The sequence below is a fragment of the Argentina silus genome (assembly GCF_951799395.1).
Source record: "Argentina silus genome assembly, chromosome: 2".
NCBI classification, from domain to species: Eukaryota; Metazoa; Chordata; class Actinopteri; order Argentiniformes; family Argentinidae; genus Argentina; species Argentina silus.
Genome location: NC_139656.1, coordinates 28,643,567 through 28,666,452, shown reverse-complemented (window position 1 = coordinate 28,666,452; position 22,886 = coordinate 28,643,567). Strand labels below are relative to the sequence as shown.

The window sequence follows — 22,886 nt, the reverse complement described above, 5'->3', positions numbered from 1 at the left end:
TTAATCAAATAATAGGTAGATAGTGGGCCAGCCCAGAAAGGTCAAGTCCCACTTGTGTGGTTTCACCTCCCTTATTTGACTTCTGGAAAGTCTCTAGGAGACTTCATTATTTGGCCATTAAAATGCAGCTGGTGAGTCAAATGTCGAAGTGAGAGCTTGTCTCTTGGCCCCTCATATATTTATATAGACTTGAAATACCACATGGTCCAAGAGGGTACCCAGGTGCTGAAGACAATTTTTGACACTCAACTGCAGAGGTTAATAAGCGGGAAGAAGGTGACCTCTGCGTGTTCATGTAACCTGGTGGTGTAGTTTGTTAGGTGGGCCGGCCAGAACGAGTGGACAGCTGAACAGAGTCACGGAAAGGCCAATGCAGGGGAATAGCATAGAAATAGCATCGCAGAAACAACCTGAGCCATTTCATACATTGTCAGCTGCTGATTTGCCTTCATGTGCTGCAGAAGAACAGACAGCATCTTAACACCACACATCTAGGTGTTGGGTAATTGTAAGAGTAACGACAGCGGCAGACGTGATCAACGCAGCACTTTGCAACTGCAACTGCACATCCACTGACAGCTTGTTAGAAATCCAGAAGGCACAGATCAGTATTTTTTCGGCATCCACAGATTTGTTAGACAGGAGGAGGCAATCTTCAAAAACACACACGATGCATTTTGTGGAGTGACAAACAACAACAAGAATACATGGGCGAGGGCCACGCCATGGAACGCCATGGAACACCAATGCACAAAATGAATCCCCACTCTGATTTAGCTTTTAACAAGGAGGGAGGGGTGGGTGGATGAAGAGAGATAAAACAAATCCCAGGATGTAAAAGCTTTACTAAGCAGGTTCACTGCCAGCCAGAGCTGAGCTGCTACAACTGGGGAGTTGGGGATGGTTAATTTACAGTGCGGGCGTCTTCCAGGAGGATGTGGTTAAATCACACCGGGGCCTATCATTTTGTCTGTCAGGCCCCACCAGGTCCCTTGGCCACCACAGTCTGGCCACAATTAGCACCCAGCCTCAGTATCCCTCTCAGGGGGGCTTCCTTAGTAACGAGGGATGGGGTGTGGGGAGGAAGGGATAGGCAATGGGGGGGGGGGGGGGGTTGCAGTGTACTGCTGGCTCCACCACTGCCCCCCTGCCGCAGTAACGAACAGATAATAAATAAAACATAGTTTAGTTTTGTTGAGGCCCTGTAGCATGCGCATGACACACACACACACACACACACACATGCACACACACACACACACACACACACGCACACACACACGCACACACACACACATGCGCACACACACACGCACACGCACACACATCTGGCACAGTGTGGAGTTTCATCATTTACATGAGATTTGAGGAGGGAGACTGGGCTCAGAAAGCAGTCGAGGCTTTGATAGGTCTCACTTGTTATTCTGCCTGTCAAACACCCAGCAGTTCAGGAGATGCCAAGCTCTCTCTCCCTCTCTTACAGCTATTCATTTGGGCACTTGAATGGATGTGGATTCTACTTCGATGAAATCCTTAAAATAGTGCTCACATTAACTACACTAACTTATAACTTATAATAATCATCAATAACTCATCGTCGTAACACTTCCTTTAGTTAGCTTTTCACTTTGGCAGAGTGTTGAACTGATATAGTTGTCAGTCCTTTTTTATTGAAGCTAGGATAGCCACGGTCTTATGTACACCAGCTGACAGTTTCCTTCCTGTGTATCTTAATGCGATGGATATAAAAATGTTAACCTTGGTGTCTCACAGGCCATAAAATGTTTAATAATCCACCTGCATGTTATTGATAGCTCTCCCTCCCTGTGTTCAAGATAAGCTCTCACTCATTACTCTGGACACTGCGGTAACACTTACCGCCACCATAAATTTGCTGCACCCTTATTTACATTTTAGCACATTAGAGGAGCAACAGAATACTGTTTGACACATGAAAATGAAAAACTTGATGGAGGACGAGCTATTTTTTTTTACAAGGTGGCAATGTGGTTTGTTGTGAGAAAAGAGTTATTGGACTCTATTTTCTCGGCCTGTAATTTGTCAGAGTTGGAGGCCGCTGTCATTGCTCTGCAGTGACTAATCTACAGTTACAAACTGGGAGGCAAACACATTCTCCTGAAGGGATAATTACCTTGCTGTTACATTTTATTGCAAACAAATGTGTCAACAGGTAGAATGGTGTTAGAACTGGGAGTCTGATAAAGACAAGACCTGACCATGGTTTGTTCTACCATACCTGCTTTAGTTTGATATCGGTTTGGCTAGATTGTGTGATTACCTGCCATGTCCAGTCATAAGTCAAATGTATTGGTTTTTGGATTGCATACAATAGGGGACATGACTTATAGTTTACACTCTTTGTCAGTGAACATATGCCTGGGTAGGGCCTAGAATGCTCTCTTACTGTATTAGAATACCAGTTTAAGGCAGAGGTTAACATGCATGTCTCCAGAAACAACATAACATATCATTTTAGGGTGGTGGTGCTGATAAATATATTAAAATATGTTGTTTTGATTGAAGTATGATTTTGAGTTTCTCGACAGACACAAATTAGAGTCAGACTTGTTACCCCCCGTGCAGCTTATGTTCCACCAAAATAATGAATTGATTCATACTCCTCCAATTGAAAGCCGAATGGGCAATTTAATTGGCTGTTTCTGTCTCACTGGACTCATGATACAAGTGTAAATCTGTTTACTGTCTTGGCCCTGCTATAATCAGTTGTTTATTTCCCGGGCGTGGGATTTGAAGCTGTTGTTATAACTGCTGTGGTATATTGCATAGGACCTGTATACCTCTTTCTCCATGAATCAATCACTCTTTTTTTAATGCTGATTCATCAGTAACCAGTTAAGATTGTGAGGACAAATACAAAGGTTTGAGGCTTGAATTATGTTAAGCAGAGATTTGAAAGATGTCTCTTTGTCATCTGTTAGTTTTGAAAATGTATGTATGTATCTAAATTAAGTAACATTGTTAGATTTCTCTGAGCAACTCACACTACTTTGCATACCACCACAATGTGAACATCTTGTCTTCTGTATAACTTAGCTCAGCTTGATTTGGAGAGAAATGCAGTTCAGAGGGAAAACATAAAAAGTGTCCTGCACCGTGATTGATGTTCATGTATTCCCTTTGCACATTTCTCCTGTTTTCTCATTTCATTTTCTTTTCAAAATGCTTGTATTTAAAAAAAGGCCATAAAAACTAAATCCATTATATCTATGAGAAGTTTTTGGGCTGTTTTGGCGCTGCCTCTTTGAAATGTGCAATTTTTTATTACACACACACTGGTGGCTTATGAAGGAAGAGCTCTTGTCTCTTTCTCCAACACTGTTTTCATGTGTATTCCCTCTCCTTTATCTCGACAGGACACAGAGATCATTAACACGGCTATACTGACGGGGCGAACTGTGGCCATTCCAGTGAAGGTGGTCTCCATAGAAATTAGTGGAGTTGTCACTGACGTATCGTCCTTCATGGAGTGCAAGTCCTCAAATGAAGACATCGTCAAGGTATGGTGAAACAATTATTCCCTCCCCTGAGAATAATCTAGTCATGGTAATGTGCCATTAAAGAATGGAACCCCACTACACTCATACAGACCCTAATGGAACCCATGGCAACGCTTTCGGATACCATCATACAACCATCAAAACCTCATTATATGCTTGTCTATATATGTTCTTGACTCAATTCCTTTTTTAACTCCGAGGATGAATCGATGGATGTTCATGTTCTCTTGTGGTACATCAAAATCAATAGGCTACAAAGCACCGTAATAGCCCTGTAGGACGCTTTTGAAATGTTTCTCTGGCCTACTTCAGTAGAGTCACCACATCCACAGCCCTGAGTTTAGCTCTGTTATCTGGTGCAAGGCCTACTGTCTATTCTCATTCACTTAACCAAGTATGAGGACTGGAGGCAAGGGGACGACACTAGTGTCCTGTGATGAATCACAAACACATACTCTGGCCCACAGGGCACACGGCTGGAGAATACAATATGAACTCCCATTTGTGGAATACATAAGGACCCACATTTAGCTAGCAAGCCCCTATGGTTTTTTGCAGCTGGAGAAGTGGATAAAGGGGGCTATAACCTTTCAACTGGAAATGCAACTTATTTGTTGTTTCTCTCCCTGTGCATTTGACGATAGAATCACCTTGTGTGACATGCAAGGAAACATGATATAGACATTCAATGGTATGTTAAGCATTTCCAATCACTTGATCGTTATATTTAGGGTTACTCAAGAGGCAGAGTGCACAGTAACAATGCAAATGTCTTCAGAATGAGTGGGGGGGGAAAAGGTCAACTGAACACTATAAACCCTGAATACAGTCTGCCCCCTAATCTTATTCTGACATTCATGCATTTTATAACATTGAGATCCATATGTCAGAATGCATATAAAAAATCATGACATTTTGCTATTAATCTGTTTGTGAGAACGTTTAGAATTATCACTGGCTGCCACCGTTAAAGGCGAGGCATTAGCTGCGTGTTATTGAGTGGGCTTGCTTCGCTGCCCCTGCCATTGAACTTTAGAGGCTAATTCAAGATGAGGCCTTCAAGCCGAGGCGTATATGAGTCCTGACAGTTCAATAAAACACTCCCTACAATACAAAAAAGAGGTCCATAGGCCCCGATAAAGGTTGTGCTCCCCCCTCACATTTTGCGGGCCACATTATTCATACAGCGAGCATGCAAATCTAATATAATCAGGTTTTCTATTGTAGCCTTGCTAAATGTGTCTTGTATCTGTGCAGCACTCAAGTCTAGACAACAGCCTCCGCTTGGTCTAAGTAAAGCATTCAGCATTTAGAATGTCTTGTCATATATATATATAGTGCCGAGGCTGGGAATTGAAACAGTCTGGATGTCAGATTAATTTTGGTGTTCCTAAAATATAAAAGCATATTTTTACTGGAGATTTGGGTATTCGCCAACCTGCTGTTGTGCTGTTTGTTCCCAACATTTGGAAAGGTTACTTTGCTCTCGTTTCTCTTTGCTGAGGTGTTTATTTGTTTGTTTGTTTGTTTTCTTCCCCCTTTGAAATAAATAGGCCACAGGACATGTCAGCACTGGCAGATAACCCATTCACACTACAGTTTACAGTTGTGTGTGTGTGTGTGTGTGTGTGTGTGTGTGTGTGTGTGTGTCTACAGTATATGTCTGTGTAAGCACAGAGGGGTGGGATGATTATTCATGCACACATCTGGGCTCTACTCAGTCGGGGGATTGTTGTGGTGGGGGGGGGGCTGTATGTGGGGAGCTGGGAGGGGGGATGGGCAACACGAGCGAGGGCTGGGGGCCTGTGGGGTTTAGTCAGGGAGCAGGAGACATGACTCCCCCAGCTGATCCTTACCTCCCCAGGCTGTGTGAGTCACAGCGGCCATCTGAGGACAGAGATAAAGGGTCTCGTCAAAGTGGCGTCTTCCATGCCAGTGGTCATCCTTCCTAGCCGTGAAGAACATGGCCTCTTCCTCTGTGCTGCACACGGCACACACTGCAATGTGACACATTCACCTTCAGCTGGGGGAACAAACTTATATAAGACTGGGCTCTGTGTGGAAGTGAGCTGAACACACCTGAGAGGTCCCGTGTCTTGGCATGTCTTGCCCTATCGTCACATTTGTTAAATGAGGAGGATGAGGATGTCGGCCTGTTACTGCTGATAATAGTACAAGAAAGACACAATCCAGCCAATCCAAACCTCATAAATGTATTTTGACGCAATGTATTTTGATTTGCAACATTTCACAAAGCCCTATCTAGAGCTTCAGTCGGGATGATGGCAGGTAAGCTTGACCAAGGCCTTTCTGATCTACATTTCGCTGAAGGCCAATCTTTGACAGTCTTGCGCTTAGTCCAAACTATTTCGGAACAATAAAGTTATTTCAATATTTTGCTTGCTAGTGAACAGTAAGACAACTGGCTGCATCCATTATTGTTCTGCAATCTGCTCCAGTTCCAGGTAGCAGACCGGTGGTGTGGATGCAAGGCCTACAGTATGTGTATGGCATTGAGGGGTTAGCCAATGGAGCTCAAGCAAATCATGTATTTATCAAATGACTGCATGGAACCATACTGTACATTCAAACAGTTCACACATTCAAACTGGACTTTGAAACCCCCCCTTCTGGCGGGTAGTGCCGCCTCCATGTCTTTGCCCCCGACCCCACCCAGGCAATCTGCTGGCACCATGGAAGGTGCCACAGCACGTTAGAGAGAGCCCCGCTGCATCTCGCAGCTCGGTGCACGAGAGTGATCTCACAGGCCCCTGAAGGGCACCAATGCCCCTGGTCGTTAACAGCTTTTGACTCGCAATTAGCCCACCGTGTTTATTAGCTGCCGCAGGAGCTGGGGGTGTATGAGCTAGCTGGTACGCTTAGCCAGAGGAGCAGCAGGCGTGAGAGTAGAAGAGAGAAGCTGGTGTTACATTACAGCAGAGGAGGCCTAGGCGGTACTGTAGTGGCTGGCTGGAGGAGTGGTATGGAAGTTGCACTGTGTTTTGGTGCATAAGGTGTGTGTGTGTGTGTGTGTGTGTGTGTGTGTGTGTGTGTGTGTGTGTGTGTGTGTGTGTGTGTGTGTGTGTGTGTGTGTGTGTGTGTGTGTGTGTGTGTGGGTGTGTGCGACCGTGTGGTTGTGTTTTTTGCGGGGTAGGCAGGTATCTCTGTACAGTGTCTTGGTCTGATTCACTCAGCTTGTAATCATTATTATAAAGTCTATTACCCAGATTTCCACAAAGCTTATCCAGGATGACTGTTCTGTAATCCCTTTTCACACAAAGGCCACCGTTGGTAAAGTTTGAGAGCAGATCATTTGAAAGTGCTAGAACAAGAGGAACAACGCTCCTCTCTCTCTCTCTCTCTCTCTCTCTCTCTCTCAAGGCCTCCCACACAACCTGTATGGATTGTTCAGTGGCCTGTCTGAGTAGACAGGGTTTTTTATTACCCAGATCTTCCCCAGCTATGATGAATCCCCAGCCCTGAGAACACTGCCGTGCCCAACCTCCATTTGCAGGAGATTAGCTCCTCTGATTACAGTGTCAGCTGCCTACGACTGGCAGATAAATCATCGATGGTATCCCAAACGCAAACCCCGCTATCTATTTCAGTAAATAATTTAGTATTAAAGGGATGGGTATTTATGAGAATTCTGCTGGGTGACTTGGAAAAAAAATAAACAACAATTTTGTGTGTGCCTGGTGTATTAAGCTTTCACGTTCTATGAATTATCTGTTGCCTAAAAGCTTTTGTCGGTATAACGCATGTGTCGACATAATTGTGTTTACATCATTATGCCATAGATAATGTGGGAGGGGTCGTGGGAGGGAGACGTGCTTGATTTGTAAAGACTTAGAGTACACCATACTTAAGGCCAATTCTTCCACTCAAGGAGAGACGTAAATTAGATTTGAGAAACCCCTTAAGTAGTGTTGTTTACACTATGTTCCCAGATATTTCTAATTACAGAAAATACAGCCCCTCATGACAAAGTATTGTCAACAAAAGAGGATTATTGCAACCTAAAAATACACATGGCATATTAGAATCGATTTAAAGCAAGAGAAAGACACTATTTCCCTATTTCCTTTGCTTTAACTGTAGAGTCGACCAACACAATAATATACTAGTTAGTTGACACCTGCATTTATTGACTATACTGTATGCTCATATATCACCCATATCACCTGTCACCAACACAGCCATTATCATATGTATGACTCCTGACCCTTGACCCCATGTCTGCCCCAGGTGTCCATGAATTGTGACTATGTGTTCGTCAACGGGAAGGAGACAAGGGGCTCCATGAATGCCCGTGTCATCTTCAGCTACGAGCACCTGAGTGCCCCCCTGGAGCTGACCGTGTGGGTGCCCAAGCTCCCCCTCCAAGTGGAACTGTCCGACAACAACCTAAGCTTCATCAAAGGGTGGAGAGTGCCCATCCTGCCTGACCGCAGGTAGGTCTCTCTCTCTCTCACACACACACACACACACACACACACACACACACACACGCACACACACACACACACACACACAGATGCACAGTAGCTGACCTCTGTGGTAGTGATGGTGGTGGTCAGCTTAGTTTACAGTAGAAGTGTATGTTCTCATATAAAAAAATAAATAAAAAAAATGGATACACCCAATATCATCACGCCATTTTAGCAAACATGTTCTCACATGAAAAAACAAAAACTGACACACCAAATATCATCACGACATTTTTGCAAACATTAAGCACTTAACTAAATGTTTGCAATGTTGTCAGAACATGGAGGGGGGGAAAACATCCACTGTGCAAAAAACACATCACAAATGAACAACAATACTACCAAGCTATTAATTTAGCAGTAATTTAGTGTCCAATAATTAACTTAATTAAGCCATTTGCCTCCCTCTCTCCCTCCCTCTCTCTCTCTCTCTCTCTCTCTCTCTCTCTCTATCTCTCGCTCCTTCCCTCTCTTTCCCCCTAACCTTATTCTATAACAAAAAACATTTGAGCCCTGAGCTTTCTCCGCAGTGCATGTTTGCTACAAGCAGCATTGCTGCCTGGCTGTGTTATCCAGTAATGTGTTCTAAAAGAGGAAGGAGGTTTTAATCGGGTAGGCCAGCTGACACGCATCAAGGCTCCAGCTTGTTTGGGTGTATCACAGATCCTAATAAGAACAGACAATTCTCTGCGGAAAAAAACATAAGTCATATTTCCAGGTACGGCCTCGTGGTAGTAAACTCTCTCTGACCCGAAAAAAGAGTTGTGAAACTCCTTGAGATGAGAGTCACGCTGTCTCTGTGGTTTACTCCCACTCCTAACTGAAGAGCCTCACCTCTCCACCGCTACTGCAGCTACGTCGTAGTCTACAAGCTAATAAACACAAGCAAACTGAACTACTCTCACCTTGACCCTTATACTTTATCCTTAAATGCCTCGCATTAGCTGGACACGGCGTGGATGCGATGCATGTTCTGAGTATTGTCAGAGCTTTTAGAGAACACAGGACGGAGCTGCTTAATATTCAGGCCGACTCGGTGAATCAATGGGTGGGATATGCTTTGTCAGTCACTGACAGGCTGCCGCCGCTCCTGCATCGCAAGTTATCCGAAGGATAAGTCAAAGCAAAGATTAATTAGCCCGGGGAACGGAGGACGGCTTTTTAGCATTTAAGGAAAGCCGGCAGCTTGTCAGGACTGCTGAGGGAAGTTTGGCAACTCGTACGTCTTCTGGTGGAACAGATTGGGCTGGTTGGGATGCACTGGGCGTGTTAACCTCCTGTCTAGGCGTCCATTGATACAGGAAGGGCACACGTCCAAATCTGGCTGGTTTAGTGCTTTTCGGAGTAGTTTAGTGTTGATTTGGAGTACTTCTGTCATAAAGGACACATCAGACTAGATACTGTAACAGATGTCTTCCACATGGAGTAGCATTGAGCTTCTCATAACATCAAGTGTTATGATGTGAAATTATTTGATAATAAGAACAGATGCTCCAGGACACATACAGTGTCCTCCATACGTAATGGGACAGTGGAGCATTTTTTCTTCTTTTGGCTCTATACTCCAATGGTTTGGATGTGAAATCAAGCAATTACTGTAGTCTGAGCGTTGAGTACATTCTCAGCTTGTATTTGATGGTAATAGTGTACATATTGGTTTCATCATTTAGAAATTACAACGCTTTTTATACACACCAAAAATAATGATTGACATAGACAATTGGCTTGACAGGTGTTTCTGGTTAGCCAAATGTGTTCAGTCACATCATTTGTGCAGGCATAAGAGAGCTGTCAATGTCTAGTATTGATTCTAGGCTTTACGTTTTCCTTTGGAGTCTGCTATTGGTGTCTGTCAACACGTGGACCAAAGAGGTGTCAATGAAAGTCAAGGACTTCTGAAAAGAACTATCAGAATCAGCCAAAACCTTAGTCTTGCCAAAATCAACAGTTTTGAATCTCATGTAAAAGAAAAAAGGCACTATTGAGCTCAGCAATCACAATCAACGCGCTGGTAGGCCAGGGAAGACTGCTACTCTGATACTCACCATCATTTAGAAAAACCCAAAAGGAGTGAATGTGTCAGAGACTACAGTACCATGCACAGAATACATCACCAGCCAAACTACAGAGGCTTCACTTGCAAGGTGCAAACCACTAGTTATCCTCAAAAACGATGGTCAGGTTACAGTTTGCTAAAAAGTACCTAAAAAGCCTGCAGAGGTCTGGAAAAAGGTATTGTGGACAGATAAGATGAATATGATCATATGCCAGAGTGGTTGCAAAAGGAAAGGAGAAAAAAGCATGTTCCCAAGATTTGAAGCATACCACCTCATCTGTGAAACACGCTGGAGGGGGTGTTATGGTTTGGGCATGTATAGCTGTCACTAGAACTGGCTAACTTGATGATGTAACTGCTGACGGCAGCAGCAGGATGTATTCTTAAGTTTACTGAAACATTTTGTCTGCTCGAGTACAAGCAAATGCCTCCAAATTCATTGGATGGCACTCATACAGTACGACACAAAACATACTGCCATACCAACTAGGGAGTTTTTCAGGGTCAAAAAGTGGAAAGTTCTTGACTGGCCAAGTAAATCTTCAGATTTAAATCCAATTGAACATGCATTTCATTTCCTGATGATAAGATTTTAGGCCTGGCAGAGCATCGCCAGAGAAAATACCCAGTGTCTGGTCGGGTCGTAGACTTTGGGCAGTTATTGCATGCAAAGGATTGTCAACCAAATACTAAATACAAGTGCTTAATTTGGACATGATATAAATCTGTCCCGTCACTTTTTGGAGGACTATGTATAAAAGGTGGTGGAATGTATGAATGGTGAAACCAAAATGTACAGAAATATAAAAGCTGACCATCTACAAAATGTGGCACTGTCCCATTACTTACAGAAGGAACTGTACAGTATAATGTACTTCTTATGACATGCAATACCTAAAAATATCGGCATATTTTTATTCAACACACTTAACAATTTAAAGCCTGTACACCTTTGTGAATGATTTAGCAAACACTTAAAGGGATAGTACACTTTTTTTCTTTTTTTTTTATGGTTCCTTGACCTGCAAGTATTCCATAAGGTGTAAAAAAATGCAAAATATCCTTTTAACAGGGTTCCCAAACTTTTTGTGTGAACTATGCCAGTTCAAGTAGTTTGACCGGACCTATGTTTTGTCAGTGACCGTGGTTACGGCATTGACAGAGGTTACGGCATTGAATAAACCCCCCCCCCCATTTTAATTAAAAAAAACGTTCCCCTTCCCTCTCAGGAGCACTAGAGACAGCGACACCGATGATGACGATGATGATCGGCGCGTGAGTCGGGGCTGCACCCTGCAGTTCCAGCGTGCCTTGGTCAAGGTGCTGACCCAGTTCCACACCACCTCCACCGAGGGCACCGACCAGGTTATCACCATGCTGGGGCCTGACTGGCAGGTGGACGTGACAGACCTGGTACAAGACTCCCTCAAGGTCGCAGACCCCCGGATAGCTGAGCTGGTGGACCGCACCGTCCTGGTGGGCCTGGAGCTTGGCTCCACCGTTCTCAAGGTAAGGCTCAGCCACGTCTTGGTAGTGTGAAATGGCTCTAATAAGTCAATACGCCAGCGCTCTCAAATAAAGAAAAAAATCATGATAATTGAATACATATCAGCAGTCACCGTGGGCGTGTTTTTGGCATCAAGCCTTCATCAAAACTATATTTTCCGTTGTGGGGGGTTGAGCTCGCTTATACTGTAAATGTGAAATGGCTGCCAATCCATTGTGTCCGCTACTTCATTAAAGGGATTAGATGTCTTCATACCTCAAAAGCGATAATTGCATCCGCATCATCTGTTGTGTAGATCCTGCTGTATGCATTAGGAGAAATCTGCAGGCCTTATACCCAAATGAGTGGGAGAAATTGTTTTGATTCAAATACCATGATATGAAAATATCACACACTTTGATTTGGACTATCCCTTTAAAGGAAAAAAGTTCTGCAGTCGAAACACACGGTTGACGCAATGTGCAAAGGAAGAGACAAGTGCTTCAGTTTGATTCACACTCAATGAAAGTGCAGCTGCAAGTGCAGGTGCGAGCAAAATGTTTCTTCAACGGCACTGATCTAGATGAACTAAGCAGGTGAGAGAAAAGCAAGGGCAGAAGACCGTCCCCCTCAGTGCTTTTTACCCATGGACCAAAGAGAAGGATAGAAGCAGAAGAGATGGAGACAAGAAGCAAAAGAAGCCACATTAAGACATGGTGATGAAATGATAACTAAGATCTAGCTGTGCTCCCTGTAATTGCCTTTGATGATGGCCCCATCTGCAAAGGCAGGTGCTCCATATACAGCTGCTCCCTATAATCTCCCACTGTGCGGCTCACCTGTTCAACTTGAATGATTGATGGCTTGAATGATAGAAAACCACAATTATTGAAGGCTGAAAGCAATTAAAAGAGCTAAAACTTAAGGCATATTTTATAGTGCACAGGGACTGGCGGTCTTGAAAAATGAATTGAGTCTTTCTCACTATCCCACGCCCTATTGAAATATTCAGCCCTTTGCATTGGTTCAATCATAGGGCTTCTTGAGACCTAAATTATTTCACTTAGAAGGTTCACTAATGAAAATAAATGAGTTCCAGGACCTCATTTGTTAAGTGAATGCCATATTCTAGACAATCAGTTCATTGGTGAGGTCCAACTTGGGAGTACCCTCAGATATATGATAATTGGCAATAGTTTAATCTAGAAATCTTCATTTTGAGGGGTCTCTTTTTTGGGGATGGAAACCAACTCTTTTCTTTTTTTTTTTACGAACATGCGGTATGCATAAAAGAAAAGTTTGTTAATTAAAAAGAGAAACCCCCAAGGTCATTAATAATGAAAGGACTTAACTACAGTTGTATGAAATGTATGCCTCTGTCTCCCGCACCACTCCGTATGGAAAGCTAATAATTGGCTTTGCCTGGAAGTATGGCATTATGAAAGGTGTGAGTGAGTCAGAGCAAGTCAGGCTTTGTTTACGCTGTCGGGAGAGACATTACTTTCTGCCTCAATTATCCCAGTCTCTTATCCATCTCCATGTTAAAGATAATAGCTCCCAGTTTCCTGCTAATGGGGTAAGAGAGACAGGAAGTAAAAATACAATTATTGTTCAGGTGCATGGAGGGGAAACATGATAATGGTCATTAGTACAGGATATGTCTATCATGGCCTCCTCCTACAGCATGTACTTACAGTGCCGACAGTACGTGTTGTTACAGTAAATGTTTACAAATTAATTAGAAATGTAAAGCTGAACTGTGGAAAAAGTCCAGGGGGGTGAATACTTTTTGAAGGCACTGTATGTACAAACCTATGTACAGTATAGTGTGCTCCATTGGCTTAGCATACCAACCTGAAGCCTTAGCAGTGGTTTGGTTTGAATTATGTTCTCATGTTAGTTCATCACAGTCATTCATTCTGCACTCAATTCTCAATTCTTCCTAGGGAGGAAAAACACAGCATGTAATAATTTACCTAATTCAAAAACATTTTAAGGCAAAGCTGCAAAACAAAGCTGTATCCTGTAGAGTGATTTATCATTCAACTGATTTCCCCTCCTTTATTGAAAACTTCAGAAGTCATGCGTGTACTTTTATCCTCTGAGGTTACATTTTCATGAGTTTGGGGGGTGGGACAGAGAGAGAGAGAGAGAGAGAGAGAGAGAGAGAGATGGATGACCAATGAACTAGAACTCTCCTTTCCAGCACATTAGTTAACCTGATCCAAACAGTATGCATCTGGGAGTTCTGACTATTGTCAAAAGACGACTGCACTGTACTCTCCAGTGGCACATGCGGCCTGTGACGTCAAGCGCATTGTGAGGCCTCATAAAAAGGCTAAAATCCCTTGGTTTCTGAGGCGCTGTGCCTTTTTTAATGTCTGCCGAACATCCCAGTCTTCTTCACGGCCTCTTCAACACAGTATAATCACCAGATCAGGGAAAGCAAAACTGTCTTTGTGCCAAATGGCTCTTGAACGGCTGTTGTGGGGGAGAGAGAGAGAGAGAGAGAGAGAGAGAGAGAGAGAGAGAGAGAGAGAGAGAGAGAGAGAGAGACAGAGACAGAGAGAGAGAGAGAGCTGTGAAGGGGAAGGAGAGAGGGGAGTGAAGGGGAAGGAGAGAGGGGAGTGAAGGAATATGAGAGGGAAGCACAACAAGACTACCGTTTCAATGATAAAAAAATTAGCAAATGCATGAGGGGGGGGGTGTGTGGGATAGAACAGGTTTGAGCACTATAAAATGTAACTATGGTCGTTGGAAGCTAGATTAACAAAAGGCTTAGATGAGGCGAGGGAAATATTTTGATAACTAATGATGTGCTAAGCCTGAAGGTGAGCAAGCAATTCTGATAATGAGGAAACGCAGTTGCAGTTTTGAAAAATCCTCCCTAGATGCCACTCTCACCGGTCCAGTACATATATGCGTGTTTAATAGTGACAGAGGAATTGATTCATCGGCAACCAAACAGCAGAACCATAAAAAGGCAACTATCTTTGATGAGAGAACCTGCCATGGCTTGTAAACCACCAACCCCTCACATTGCTTCCTTTATTCTACACTGGCAGCCTTTAAGATGTGAGAGCATGAAGTACGAAAAAAGATTGTGCTCTCTGACTCACAGAGGAAGCTGAGTGCGTCCGTGGTTGACTTTTCACTTTTTAAGTCCCACATGACCTTTCGATGCAACAGCAAGGGAAGGAAATGAATGAAATAATGAGCTTTCAAAGTGTCTATTGTAGATCCTTATGAAGGCAGACCTGTCAAGGTCTGTGGATTACCACGAAAAGTCTGTTGTTTTTTTTTATGGATGTTGTATTGTGCTCCGTGGCCCTCTGATGGACTCGGATGTTTTGGCTAACCACCTGTTGGAGCGTGGTCAGCTGTTCTAGGAGGCTGGCGGAAGCCACACTTTAAGTTCTCTCGTTTTCAGAACCTCTCACACACACACACACACACACACACACACACACACACACACATACGTGGCTTGACAAACTCTTTTTTTCTCAGGTGGAGTCTCCACTCGCTGTTGACGCTGTGCTGGGAGAGACCGAGTTTTCGGTCACAGACGAGAAGGTGTCGATCCTGGAGCTCCGCGTCCACGCCATCTCGGGACTGGCGTTGGCACTACAGCCCAGCCCTGGCAACAGTCACACCATGGTCGCCAAGGCAACTGGTCTGCAGACACTTGCTGCACCTAAGCAGGTACAAATGCAAGGAATACTAGGAATGCAAGGAAATCATATTTTCATATTTCCACCTTTTAGGAATTTGTTATGTGTATATATTTTTTATATTGTGTATATATTATTTTTTGGACAAAATGTATACATATCTTTCTGTAGATATGTACATGTGTTGTTCGGTACTCGTAGTATAGGTATGTTTACTATTCACGAAGGTAAAATAATGAGCTCTACTTGGATCCCATTGTTCCTGTTAAGCTTAGTCTTCTCATGGCATTGCCACAGGTTCTGTATGAATACAAAGCTATCATAGCCTTTTTTTTTTTACCTTCAAAAGATCCTTGCTTCTTGCATCTTTGGAACATGGTCACAGCAGCGAACTTAACCTCTCTCAAGCTGTTACTCTTCGAATTGAGACCCACGTCCTGAATACTAGTACAAGATTCTGTTAATGCGCATTCTATTCATTCAAGACATTCTATTCATTCACATTCTAAGGGCATTACAGCATTACAAATGTCTTTGTTTTTAAGTGTGTTGCACTGGTTTTAGTGAAGATGTCTGAGTCAAGTGCAATCATACATTTGTGTCATGTAGGTTTATTTTCTACCGAAGCCCCAGCCTTGACTTTAGCCTCCAGCTAGTATGCATCCTGGTGAAGTAAATTGTTTACAGTAGTTCAAGCAAAGAATACAATTATTTTTGTCCATTATATTGGAGGCTACAAAACTATAACATCATTTGCTTATTTTAAGCATCTTGACATATAGTGCCCTACGTAAGTAATGGAACAGTAAAGCATGTTTTTCTTTTTGCTCTACATTCCAAAAGTTTGGATTTGAAATCAAACAATTACTATGAGGTTAAAATAGAGCATCTCAGATTTTAAACCATTTTTTGTAAGCTATTTGTGTACATATTGGTTTCACCAATAAACACTTTTTATGCATAGTCCCTCTGTTTTAGGGTACCCAAAAGTGATGGGACAGATTCATCAAATGTCCAAATTAAACACTCATGTTTAGTATTTGGTCGACAATCTTTTGCATGCAATAACTGTGACCCATTGACCCCAGCAGACGCCGGGTGTCTTTTCTGGTGATGCTCTGCCAGGCCTGTACTGCAGCCATCTTCAGTCAGGAAATTAAATTGGATTTACTGGCCAGTAAAGAACTTTACACTTTTTCGCCGTGAAAAGCTCCCTAGTTGCTATGGCAGTATGTTTGCAGTCATTGTCTTACTGTATGAAGAAGCGCCATCCAATGAATTTGCATTTGCTTGACAAGATGTTTCTGTACATTTCAGAATATATTCTGCTCGTGCCGTCACATCATCAATTAAGACAAGTTAGTCAGTTCTAGTGACAGATATACATGCCCTCAGATATACATGCCTTCAGATATACATGCCCTCAGATATACATTAACACCCCCTCCACCATGTTTCACAGATGAGGTAGTATGTTGTAAATCTTGGGCAGATAATTTTTTCTCCAAACTTTCCACTTGCAATCACTCTGGTACAATATTCATCTTACAATATTCATCCTGGTCCTCATGTTGACAGACACCAATAGCAAACGCCAAAGGCAAACGCAAAGCCTAGAATCAATACTAGACATTGGCAGCTCTCTTTTGCCTGCACAAATGGTGTTACAGAACACACCAGATTTACCAGAAACACCTGTCAAGCCAATTGTCACAATGCTTTTACTTTTGGGTACCCTGAAATGGGGGACTACGCATAAAAAGTGTTGTAATTGCTGAATGGTGAAACCAGTATGTGCGCAAATACCATCAAATAAAATCAGAGAATTTTTACTTACAATACTCACAGTATTGTTTGATTTAAAATTCAAACCTTTGGAGTGTAGAGCCAAAAGAAGATAAAGTGCTTCACTATCCCATTACTTACGCAAGGCACTGTATATTAAAGCAAGTCACGGACATGACAAAACTAGCGATAGGAGTAGCTCCGATTCTTATTGAAAATGTCATTGTCCAATTTAAGTTTCTTAATTGGACACACATACTCTGTCAACTCACACCTGAGACGTTAGTTGACAGACAGGTAGTTTTTGAAGTGAGTCTTACCTGCATGATGAGTTAATTTCCATAAGGAGGAAGCTTCTAATGGAATAATGTACCTGCAGCCCTGCACACGGTTCATACATTGATCTTAAAATGTTACGAGGGAAACATCTGTGGGAGCAGGTAATGCATTTTTATGGCATTGCAGACACGAGATCGACTGTTGGACGCTCAGAGTGCTCATTAGTTAATATTCCTTATTGATGTGGCGCCCGAACAGCTCCTCCAAGACAGGACTGGGTAAAAAAAATAAAAAATAAACTCCCAGGGAACATCACAGACACCAGTGAAAAGACATCTTGTTCAATAAGAGGTTTAGAAATGCATTTTCCTCTGCTGCAGCTTCGACAATGGCAACAGTGGAGTGTGACTTTTGTAATCCTCCGAAATAATTAATTGGCCACAGTGCTTCACCTTTAGAGAGAAGGTTGATAGCATTGTGTGTGTGTGTGTGTGTGTGTGTGTGTGTGTGTGTGTGTGTGTGTGTGTGTGTGTGTGTGTGTGTGTGTGTGTGTGTGTGTGTGTGTGTGTGTGTGTGTGTGTGTGTGTGTGTGTACCTCATGCAGTGTTCATTCCCCACCAGTGAACCAGGCAGGTTTCAATACCGGGGCAAATGGGGATGGATGCTCCTCCCCCCTGATCCCCACCCCACCCCACCCCCCCCACTGCCTCTCCATTGCTTTGCCAGTGGCCAAAATGCAACAGCAGCCCAAGTGGTCCTCCATCAGAACCCTGCATTAAATTCCAATTTATCTCGCCTTCCTCTGCTTGGCCACCTTAAAATTTAATTACCGTAATGTATTGTCCTAAGTGCTCTCCGAGGCCGAGCCATAAAAGGCAGCCAATCCCTCCACTGACGGAAGTCTCAGAGGGGTGCTCAAGCTATTTCACACCATTTGATTCTGTTTCACAGGAAAAACCTCCACACGCCTGCTAAACGTCCCCTTTCATCTAAAAATGAATGAAAGCCATAAACCACCACTGAGGAGAGTGGACAAGCAAGGTCTCTTTGTATTATCCCATTTGCAACGTTGGTTTTTAGTATGTGTGCATTTGATTAACGTTTTATTAAGTTCAATTGTCCTGAGTGTGCACTATGCAGCTGTTTGCCAAGCCAGCTATTGTCATTGAGCATATGCATTAATCCAGGAGGTTTTTTTTACCTGTGAGGATAAAGTAGGCACAAATCTGCAGTTCTATGAGTCAGCAGTGCTTTGGCTCTCTAAGTGTGCCTTGGTACGAATGCCTTGACTGTGTTTATGGCAGTTAACCCGCAGTAATCCAAGTTAACCTTCACGAATTAGTAACAACACATCTTGCTGATTGGTTAATTTAACCTTATGGTAAAATGGTGACTCGCTACAGAATGCTCTGTTTGATGAGTGTCATAATGGCCTGCCCCTTTTTCTGTCAGATCTATCGCGCTGCAGCAGGTTCATGAGGACAGGGTGCCTTCTTCAATGTATTATTTAAATCATGCATATCAAAGGCTCCCTTCATCTTGACAAGTGAAGATGATAGAGGCCTCGAACAGCGGGAATGTCCTCGCAACCTTGACGTTTCTCCCTCCAACACTTTTTCTCCAGCTGGAGTGTTCCAGACAGAATTTGGATAAATACTCCACTCCCTCGGAATATGAAAAAGTCTCTGTTGGGGACTAAAAGCACCCTGTCAAAGGAGAAAAAAAAATTTTTTTTCTTTTGTCAACCTCCCTAACAGGTGCTTTTATTTTAGCGGGAGTCTGAAGGCCACTGTCAAAAAGGCGTGGTGACATGGGCTCAACCATTGCCATTATTCTGAAAGCCAGACGAGAGCTGTCAGGTAACTGCCGTGCAGTCGTGCAGCTCTGTCTGTTCTGTTTTTGTCTGCAGGACAGTTGCCCCCCCCCCGCCCCCCCTCCCTCTCTCTCTTCTCTGCTGTGCTGTTGTACACATCTGAGCCAGACCGCCTGTGTGTGTCTAGGCGTGTGCTGAGCAGGGGGTCTTGCTGATGTTTAGAGATGCTCTGTAAGATTTAGGGATCGGAGTGAATCCGGGGGACTTCAAAGGGCCAATTGGGCACAGATATTCACATCATACCGTACAGAGGAGCATGAAAGTGTGTGATTCGAGCCATTGGCATGCTCTTTTAGATAGCATATCAAACAACATCTTTGATTTTATTTTTACATCTGAATTGTGTACATCTTCACTTTGATTGTAATGCAGCATTTTTCTATTTGGTAGTATTGTGTTGAATTGAAAAGGGAACATGTCTCACCAGATTTGAGTGTCCTATACGATCCGTAAGCAAGACTAAAGTAACGGTAGTGAAAATGTCATTTGAAAGCTGCATTCACATAACAAATATATTTTCCTGTTTTTGTTTTCACAGGAAGCCAGTTTGTCTATCTGGTTCTACTACAGCGACAGCACAGCAGCCCCTCTGACCTTCTTTGATCCCAAAGACTACAACCTCAACGCCTCCACTCTGGATGACAAGGTGGTGGCGGTATCCCAGGAGCCTCAGCAGCGGTGGCCGGTGGTAGTCGCAGAAGGGGAGGGGTCTGGGGAGATGGTGCGAGTGGAGATGACCATCTGCGAGGCCTGTCAGAAGACCAAGCGCAAGAGCGTTATTGCTTCTGCCCCTGTGTACGTTAAAGTCCGCTTCGGGCCAGAGGAAGATTCTGAGGAGGAGGGGGAGAGCGAGATTGAGCTAGCACCTGCCACAAGGCGACCACTTGTTGACTCCAACATGGGCGGCGGAGGCTTCGAGCCATCCAACGAGCAGCCTGCAAGCATTCCAATTGACTACACCAACTTCCCAACCATTAGCAACCAGGAGAGGCCAACTGAAGGGGAGGAGGAGGAGGAGGAGGAGGAGGAGGATGATTTTGTGCACACTCCCCGCAGTATGACCGACCTGGAGATAGGCATGTACGCCCTCCTGGGTGTCTTCTGCCTGGCCATCTTGGTCTTTCTCATCAACTGCATCGTCTTTGTCCTCAAGTACCGCCACAAGAGGATCCCCCCTGAGGGCCAGGCCAACATGGACCATTCCCACCACTGGGTTTTTCTGGGTAATGGACAGCCCCTGAGGGCTCAGAGTGACCTCTCACCGCAGCAGGTGGAGAGCCCCAGTACCGCACTGGAAGGGGTACAGACTTGCTGTCATGGCGACCACCACAGCAGTGGTAGCTCCCAGACCAGTGTTCAGAGCCAGGTGCACGGGAGGGGGGACGGCAGCTCCGGCGGCTCCACCAAGGAGCACGGAGAGGACGCCAACTCACCCACCTCCAAGCGCAAGCGGGTCAAGTTCACCACCTTCACCACCCTTCCCACAGAAGACATGCCCTACAACTCCATCCCCATAGCAGATGAAGAGGATATTCAATGGGTTTGCCAGGACATGGGCTTCCAAGACCCAGAGGAACTGCACGACTACATGCGCAGGATAAAAGAAATTGCCTGAAGGGGGTGCCATAAAGCACCCTCTGAGCTTTCTAAAAAAAACGTTCCTTTCTATTTTCCTCTTTTTTCACGTTTGTGTGAGAACTTTCCACAAACAAACCAAGGCCAACTATTCTTCTGTTTTTGTTTGGGTTTCTTTTTCTTTTTCTTTGCACAGTGCTGTTTCCTGTACACACTCTCATGTTTTGAAGTCACAAAAACAAATAAGTGGAAAGCCAAAGACTAGACTAGAGGATTTCAATCGCTAGCAAAATGGCTTTGTGTAGATATCCCTTCCATGGAAGGCAGGGAGAAAACGATCAAAGGGAAATTACAAATTTCAGTCGTGAGCACTGGACTGTGGATGGATTTAAAAGATGGTCTAGCACTCTTATAGCGGGTCTAGTTTGCGAGCCTGATATGGACAGGAGTGTTATTAGCAGAATGGTTTTGGTTGTGGCTCTGTGTGTGTCGGTTTATCAAAACTTCAAGTACCTTCTCCAACAAAGAGGCCTTTGATGTGCAGATTACTTTTTCAGTGGACCGGATGTGGGCGGCATGGTTTGATGCAATCACGGACAACATTATGGACAACCAATTGTCAAAGATGCTCATATAAAACCATGTTTTGGATTCATTTTCTTTGCCAAAGTAGGGAGACATTCTTTAATGGCAAAACCTTCTTCATTGTTCTTTTTGGTGCCACACATTCTTTGATTTCATTCAAGTCCATACCGTACATTTTGCTACATTTCATAAGTAGTCAAAGCCGGTGCCCTATGACTGGTCCATACTGTACACTCTCCTGATTAAGTCTAATGCCTTATAGAATGGATTTTCACTGGATCCCACTACTTATTTCAATGCTGACACTTTGTTTTCTCACTTAGGTTAGGGGCAGTATAAGGGGCAACTATCCAACAAGCTACAACTGATCAAAGGTTTAGTTATATTGGAAAAGACAACAGCTTGTATATTGTGAAGTTAAATGATCTCTGACATTCTTTGCATGAAAGGAGATAACTGAGGCACAATCAGCAATTTTTTCCAAATTTGTAAATGTTTGTATTGTAACTATTATCTAATCATACATAGACAATACTAAAGGACATATGTTATCATGCATTACATGCATGCAGTGCCAGACTTGCCCTACTGCCCTCCTTCATATGTACATACCATGCCCAGCTTTAGTCCACTCTGGCAGGATCATAACATTGAACTAGTTATTCACACTGAGCTTGAGTAGGGAGAAGTGCTGGGACTTTGCTGACTCATCACTGTATTCTTAAGGTTTACCCCCACTGTTTTTACCATGACTTCCTACTGTACATTGATGCCCTATTATTTACGACGAAGAAACTCTCATCCCACCAAAAAAGATTTCTCAGCAAATTATTCTTACCATTTGCATTTTTAAATCATGGTCACCTCGTGTAGTCATGCTCTCCTTTACACACCATCATTGTATGGAGTCACTATACTTGTTTTGCCAAGTCCAATTGCGTTATAGAAACCGACCGTGCTGGTGCAAATGCGCTGTGACTGTGTGGATGCCATTGTTACGGAGGGGACACCACTGCAGTGCAAAGATTTATGTTTCTCAGGACTCGGACCGGGTTTTATGAAATCTTAAATTTGGTGAGAGCAGTTTTTGGTTAGTGAACGTGCACAAATTAGAATGACCACAAAAATGCTAAATGCAAAGCGATGACATTTGTAGGTTTGAGGTTGTGCAGAAGAGTTGGTTAGAGTGTGTTGAGTTTTAAAGCACTGGGTGGGACGAAGACTGGTTCTTTAAAGATTATATTATTTCTCTCTGATCGGATTATGTTAAGTTATTTTCAGGAGTAATGAAAAATACACAGGATGAAAAGTTATTTCAATATACAGTGTCCTCCGTAAGTATTGGAAAGAATAATCATGTGTGTCTTTTTTAGCTCTATACTCCAACAGTTTGTATTTAAAATAAAACTTAATTCAGTGTTTTATTTTTTCAGATTGGTTTCACCATTTAGGAATTACAACGCTTTTTATACATAGTCCCCCTATTTCAGGGCACCAAAAGTATTGAAAACTGGCTTGACGGGTGTTTATGGTTAGTCATGTAT

At 43.4% G+C, this 22,886-nt stretch overlaps 1 protein-coding gene across 1 annotated transcript in view; it reads left to right on the top strand.

Moving 5' to 3' along the window:
* The window catches only part of tmem132e (transmembrane protein 132E), a gene marked incomplete at both ends in the record, with an annotated part of 51,915 nt that extends 31,118 nt beyond the window's left edge, over positions 1 to 20,797 (top strand). Inside the window, 5 exons of the mRNA XM_083685796.1 lie at positions 3,396 to 3,539; positions 7,788 to 7,993; positions 11,315 to 11,594; positions 15,082 to 15,276; positions 19,721 to 20,797. Of these exons, the coding sequence (XP_083541922.1) occupies positions 3,396 to 3,539; positions 7,788 to 7,993; positions 11,315 to 11,594; positions 15,082 to 15,276; positions 19,721 to 20,797 (1,902 nt within the window). The remainder of the gene's footprint in view (positions 1 to 3,395; positions 3,540 to 7,787; positions 7,994 to 11,314; positions 11,595 to 15,081; positions 15,277 to 19,720) is intronic.
* Between the last annotated feature and the right edge of the window lie 2,089 nt (positions 20,798 to 22,886).